The 7500-nt window shown below is 44.4% G+C and overlaps 1 protein-coding gene across 1 annotated transcript in view; it reads right to left on the reverse strand.

Annotated features, from left to right (window-relative positions):
- ush2a (Usher syndrome 2A (autosomal recessive, mild)) overlaps window positions 1-7500 on the reverse strand; it is a 319377-nt gene that overhangs the window by 202420 nt on the left and 109457 nt on the right. The window contains exon 31 of the mRNA XM_076300107.1: window positions 6196-6360. Coding sequence (XP_076156222.1) covers window positions 6196-6360 — 165 coding nt within the window. The remainder of the gene's footprint in view (window positions 1-6195; window positions 6361-7500) is intronic.

Genomic DNA, 7500 nt, shown 5'->3' on the forward strand with positions numbered 1-7500 from the left:
TGCAATCTCACACGGCAAGTGGGCCAGAACAGACCTGGGCCAGACGTGGGCCGAGCCAGAGTCAAAGCCTGGCCAAATCCGCACAAGACTTGGGATCCTGTCTGTGAATACAGATGTTTTTTTTCCCCCTCTCTCTCTTTTAAACAGAATGGATTTGCAAAGTGGCTCTGCTTCATTCACATGTGTCTCTGCTGACTGCAGCAAGTATGAATCTGCTCCAGTGAAGGACAAGCGCTGCAGAGAAAAGCGCTGTGGAAGAAAAAGCTCGCCGTGGAGAGAGAGAGAGTCACTGTGTCTCTTCAGTCGCACAGACAGACGTGAAAACAGATTGTAGAGATTTAAAGTGAAGGCTCAATTAAACTCGCCCATACATATTTTTTTTTTTTTTTGCGACAGTCTGAAGAGTTTTTGTACGCCCAATTCAAAAGTCATTGTGTGAATTTACTGCCACCCATTAACACATCTTCTTTAAGATGTTAAAGCACAAAATTTTACAGCTGCGCGATATGATTCTTTGAGGAGCTCTAAACCATTCACAGTTCTGATAATTTAACATAACGCGTTATCACTAAAGCACAAAATAAACCCACAAGCGCATAAAATGCTCAATTAACTTGGATAAATGGATAAACGCGATGTCTGGCTGACTCATCGCCGTGTGTTATTCCAGCCGAGGCGATAATGACCATGTCTGTCTGCGTTCTAGATGGCATATGGGAGTGTAGTTAGGAATGCAAGCCACCGTTTAAACTGGTAAGTGGTAAATCACTGGCTGAGCCTCTCGTATTGAGAGAAACTAACACACTACTAGGCTCTACGACACAAAGTGGATCACCCTGGACTCTCTGATTGGACGGTGGGTGGTGGGGTGGGGTGGGGACGGGCAGGGACCAGGTGCATCATGGTCCTCCCAGCTGTGGCTAGTGAACTATGGGAGAGGTTTATTACCGCCGGGCGGTGGGACTGGGCCTCTCTGAGGGGCTTCAATCCCCAGAGATCCTGGCCTCGGCGACAGGAGCAGGCTTTTTGATGTCATAATATACGGTCGGCAGTCGCCGCGGCGACGAGATGAAGAGGAGGGGCAGAGAGGATGATGGTGGAGCGGAACCACGACGCATTGGCTGTGGAGGTGGCGGCGCATTCCTGTTCCTCACTCATCTGAGAAAACAATGTTCTCCGGGCAGGAAATGATCTCGGAGGCCGTTAAAAGACATTTATTAGAGATCCCTCCACCAGGCAGGTGCTGAGGCTTTTATGGCAGGGAATTAGTTTCCATCAGGCGACAAGAGAGAGTGTGTGTGTGTGTGTGTGTGTGTGTGTGTGTGTGTGTGTGTGTGTGTGTATGCGTGTGTGTGTGTGTGTGTGTGGTGACGGGCAGTGTGCGGGGAAAGAGGAATGACATTTTGAATGATTCATTTCGGAGCGAATATACCTGTCCGGAGTGAAAATTGGCCTTTTGGGGCTCACATCATTTAGGCATCACTTTCACCTCGGGTCAAACGGTGGTCAGAGAGCCGGCTGCCTTTTAATAAAACATCCAGCAGCGTTCACACACCACCTCCAGGAGCAGGAGGAACAGGAGCAGGAGCCGGGGGCCAGGGCCCCTTCTCAGCCACCATCACACGGCCACGAGGAGAATCACAAAACACCCTAAACAACCTAAACGTGCCACGCAAACAACAAGCCCAACAGCCTCCGCTGACATCAGCGCTCCTCACAGACAGCGGCGATCCAGCGAGGTCACGCAGCCATGCTCTGCAGAGCGAGCGAGACGGCCGCTCCACCTGATCCCCTGACACAGGTGTGGGAACACTGAGACTCTGCCGGAGTCTCACGGAGGACTTGGTTTACAGGCAGGCTACACCAGGCCCGTAACTGAAGCACTCCGCTCGAGGAGTGTATGCTGCCATAATTAGCTTCCACCTGCTACACCAGACGTGATAGCGGCACATACATTCAAAAATTAGACCAATCTTCAAAAAAAAAATTTTCGCTCCACGAAAGGAACGTTTCAGTTCAATGTGTGTATGTGTGTGTGTGTGTGTGTGTGTGTGTGTGTGTGTGTGTGTGTGTGTCTGGCCTATAATGCCACAGGGCCTCAGAGCTTGGTTGAGCTTCTTTGATTAACATCTTATTTTATTTTATTATTATTAGCAGTCGATACACTGAGATACTAGTAAAGGAGTTTAGAAGGTTGGAAAAGATAATGCTGCACTCATTTCAAAACTGTAAATCATGTGAGCCAGGAATAATATCCCAAAATGCACTATTACTAAATCCCATTGTTATTTAGTATTTTTTTAAAACAAACAGTGTGATATATTAGATATCACATTGTGTGATATATCGTATAGAATGTGTGATACTGACATGAGGAATATTCTGGAACGTGGACAACAGTACAAATGGAAAATGATAATATATCTAAATATTACATTATATAATCCTACTGTTATAATATTTAAAGAATATGTATTACCTAAGTGTGGTCAGACAACGGTCTGGTGTGTATAAAAATTCAGAGTACGATGGCTGGCTGGTAGTTAAAGTGAGTGACTTGAATAGGCCATTTGATATTTATGAAGAGCAGACCCGCAGAAATCTCCATTACATGACGGGCCTGGCAAGAGGTCCGGGACCTTTTACTGCTCTTTGGTGGGAATACTTGATGACCACTACCCAGCGATGTGCTCTTTGGTGGGTGGGAATACCTGATGACCACTACCCAGCGATGTGCTCTTTGGTGGGAATACCTGATGACCACTACCCAGCGATGTGCTCTTTGGTGGGAATACCAGTGATATAGTCTTTGGTGGGAATACCTGATGACCACTATCCAGCGATGTGCAAAAGATGTTTATGCCAGTGAGTTAACTCCAGCACAGTCTTGTGTCACTCCTCACACAAAATCATATTCTGTCTGATAAAATATGCACATGGGGAACTATTCACACACATAAATCACACTGGCAATGACACACATTTCCATGGTTTAGACGGAGGTGTTCTTTCAGCCTTTAGGTATTTTCTGAATTTAAGGCTTATATTACCCCTCGGCTGCTGTGTTCCTCCGGCACTGCCATCCATACACACAGCAATCCAGACTATTTTCATTTAGAGTCCCCCAGCGCCATCAGAGCAGATGCCTCTCTATTTCCAAGGAGCTCTTGAGGACCCAACTCTTCCAAGGCCTCCTCCTCTCCTAACACAAATATGTTCTTGAATTTCCCCTTGGGGATCAATAAAGTATCTACTCTATCTATCTATCTATCTATCTATCTATCTATCTATCTATCTATATAACCTAACACACCAAACCTTCTTCTTCTAACACAGTCTCCCTCTACTACACTTTGACTAGTCCTTTTAACTCATCCTCTTGTAATAGTATTGACTGATGTTATATTAATTCCTACCTGTTCTACATTGTAGCTTAAGGGCCCTATTTTAATGGTCTAAAACGGAAGTGTCTTTGCGCAAAACGCAATTCACTTTGTGGGCGGATCTCGGGCGCTGATGCTATTTTACCGGCGGGATATTTGACTGTTGCGCCCGACGCAAATCTAAAATGGGGTTGTCTGAAGTAGCTACATTAATCATGGGTGTGGTTTGGGCGTAACGTGCAATAAACCAATCAGAGCGTCATCTCACATTCCCTTTAACAACAGGCACGCTTGTTCCATAGCTGATTGCTATTATGGTGGCGTATTTGCCAGGCGCAGCCAGGAGCGTTCACATCGCTATAATCACTGTTCAGTTGGGAACAGTTAGCTATTGATTTTTCATCTTGACAAAATGTAATACAGAATTGTCACAAAGACATACTTTCCGATGTTTTGGGATCATTCTCACTGAATCACGAGGTTATGAATGCATGGTGATATATTTGCAATGTACAATGTAATCTAACATTACCTCTCTATAGACAATGCATATCTTCTGTCAGTTAATCTCTTCTCTCCCGTGCTGCCGCTGGGGCATTAGGGTTAAATGGCATCGGCATGCAGTTCAACATCACGTCTCCTTAAGTCCTCTAACATTTCCTAATTTATGTCATCAACACATCAGTGATTCGTGAAAATGTGTAGGCTACGCTAGATTTATGCCTATTTTTTCACATGGACACCACACTGATTTCCCTCGAGTGGTAATATTTTTCTTTGAAATCATGTATGGTTTACAGAAATGGGAACTACATTGTATAGATGAGAGGAGCTGCGTTGAGGTGTGCGTTGCGCAGCACAGGCGGCAAAGCAAGGGCTTCGTTTAAGTTGACCTAACTTTCAACTCTGCACAGTATCCCATTAACTGCGTGACTATTTACAATATTTTCTGTAAAGCAGAGTTTGTAAACACGTTATCATCAACTTAATTCACGCACAACATTTATTTGAGCAGGAGAGAGAATAACAATGAATGGATGCAGCAACTACATAAATTGTACAGAAATTGTAACCATACTTGCTGCTTTCTTGTACTATCTGTTGCTGGTTAACAGCACATGAAAAGCTGATTTAAGCTAATTCACTAACTCAAGACTTCAAGGCCATCATGGATATAAAACGTTTTTTGAAAATAACGAAAGGATGGAGGGAACATAGCAAAGCTTAGAGTTATTTCAGATGGGCTACAACAAGGTAGGCAAAATTATGGTGCTTAAAACCTTACACAACGGTAAATTGGAACAAAACTAAAAGTAACTTTAGCCTTTATAGGGCTGTAAAGTTTTCCAGATTAATAGGTCATAATTAGGCATTGTTGTAGCCTAAAGATATTGCATGTAGATGTTGTACTATATAGGCTACTAAATATTTAGGTCACCAATGCACGAACAAAACCGGGAAATGGACAAATATTATCAAGGCTTTGAATGTTTCCGTCTGTGCACGGGGGTGTCTGTAGATTGGTGTGCAACGCATTCATTCATGCAGGCCTGTGGTCATGCATGCGCCCTTAAAATAGCATCTGCATTTTCGCCACAGACTTTAGACCAGGGAGTTCCTGGTCTGTGGCGGAATTGTTTTCTGAAACTGCAAAATATCAACAGTGAACGTTTGCGCCGGAACACGCCCCGTCTTTTCGCTGAACCGCCCCCGTGGGCGCAATCGAATTCCCTAATTTACAGGCATGTACCTGTGGAGGGAAAATTCCAATATGCGCTGACTGCAAAATAGGAAAGACAAACGCGCGAGTGTACAAAGTCAATTGCGCCGGGACGGAAAATAGAGCCCTATATGTTATTCCTCATTTTGGGCTTTGGATAAAAGTGTCTGCTAAATGAATAAAAGTATGTACTGTATGTAATGTATGCCAACATGTACAATCAACAAAAACTTCTACAGTCGACTCAGAACTCACACATTCGTTCCTCATCTATCACCTCCATAATAAGGATTTTGACATTCTTTGTTTTTGTTCACTACATGACTTTAGTACGTTTTTTTTATGGACTCATAAACCTTAATTTATTGTGAAGTTTCTGCTTAAATTAGCAGAATCATCAAGGGTAACATCCAGGTCTCCGTTGAGGGAGCTAGTGAGTAGTCCATGACATGACAATTCTCTTATCGGCTACTTAGAATACCGGGACATTTTTTCTTCTTCTACTGTCTATGGGAAAAAACGAGCGGCTCTGGGACCAGGTGAACCTGGAAAAAGTATTAACGGTACATTATTGCATCGCAACTTAACAACCGAACAGCTTGGAGTAGACCCTGATTGGCTGGCGACAGGAAGTGGACTCCCATCTACAGTATGATGTTCAATAGACCTCTGAAGTTCACCTACAAAAAAGCAGCCATCTTTGACATCCGGTATCTGGCGATTTTTCCTATAGGAAACTAACATGGGGATTTTGAATTATCGCACCTGTTAAACTCTTGAGGAGATGAAAAAGTCTGAAATGCAGATGTTTTCCTGAACACACTTTTGTCCTCTGCCTTCGAGTGGATACTGTGATCTCTGGTACGTGAAGGCGGCACACTTAGATTTTTGCTACCCCAGAGCCAACTTGCAATGCAACTTGCCATAGGTAGTTAGCTACAATTAACAACCGGATCTCCTTATATGGGCAAAGATGGCCGTTTTGGTTCTTTTTTGTAGGCAAACTTCAGAGGTCAATGCTTTGGCATTGCCCCTGCAGACCCTGATTGGCTGTGCTTAGGGCATGTGACAGGAAGCAGGTTGTAGTCCTACCTGTAATGTTGAGTTGCTGGGTGTCGTTGCCCTGGTAGACGAGCACGTGGTCTTTATAGAGCAGGAAGTCTGTGATGACGCCGTTGGGTCTCTGAGGCAGACTCCAGTGGACCAAGAGAGAGGTCGGACGTGGGACAGCACCAGGTGGCATCACCTCATCTGGAGCTAGGAGAGCATACGGGGAAAATTATAAATATGTGTGTGTTTGTGTGTGTGTGTGTATGTGTCTCTTGTGTGTGTGTGTGTGTGTGTGTGTGTGTGTGTGTGTGTGTGTGTGTGTGTGTGTGTGTGTGTCTGTGTGTGTGTGTGTGTGTGTGTGTGTGTGTGTGTGTGTGAGTGTTTGTGTGAGAGTGTGAGTGTGAGTGTGTGTGTGTGTGTGTGTGTGTGTGTGAACTCGTGTCTGTTGGCATAACACTGAATTCAATTTGGGATTTTATTTATCTTTATAGCGCCATTAAAAATGAACTGACTCAGAGCCCTTGGCTCGCACCCCTGAGCCCAAGCAAGCAGACCACACTGGCAAAGAAAAACGTCTCTCTACACAGGGAAACAGAATTCAACATCTCCCTTTCATTCTAGTGTGTACTGTATGTGCACACTAGATACACTGTAAATAAGAGTTTAGGCTATGAGTGCAGACACAAGGTCAGTAATTTACTTAGTATGTAACTAAAGCAGTATAATAACATCACTACTATACTAAAATACAATGTGCATACCTACTAATACTAAAATACAATATATGACTGCTTATATACTGTACTTAATTACAATACATCACTATATACTACAATACCGTGCATCACACCACATGCTGCCTTGGCATGCAGACTGTGTGTGTAATACTTTGGTTTGTAAGGTGGATATTGTCCAGGTACCTCACCACAGACAGACAGACACAAGAGCTGAAGGTAAACCCTGACTGACACATGCCTGGACGGGGGAACTCCCTGCTGAAGCCCCAACCCCCCCAAAAAGACCTCCAGCCCTGGACAGCCTTAGGGGAGGAGGGAGGGAGGGACAGCCATCCACCCCCTGCTAGTAGGCCCCTGACTGGGCTGCTGCTGAGTGAGCAATGGGTGCAGTAGGACCAGGAGGTGTGGAGTTCAGTTCCAACAGAGTCACACAAAACGACCTGTCTCAGCTTAAAGAGATAGAGAGCGGCCAAGCCTGTGAGTAACCACAACCTTAATAGTAGTATTCATCAGGGCCTCTGTGGGTTATTATTACAATGTGGATCTATAGGATTCTGCGCCTCATGTGAGCTGATGGAATGTATCCAAATTACACTTTCCTTAAAAAGAC

The sequence above is a fragment of the Alosa pseudoharengus genome, unplaced genomic scaffold, assembly GCF_046254945.1.
Source record: "Alosa pseudoharengus isolate Yale_2024_CS ecotype anadromous, Long Island Sound unplaced genomic scaffold, YU_APseudo_1.1 YU_APseudo_1.1_scf_22, whole genome shotgun sequence".
Classification (NCBI taxonomy): domain Eukaryota; kingdom Metazoa; phylum Chordata; class Actinopteri; order Clupeiformes; family Clupeidae; genus Alosa; species Alosa pseudoharengus.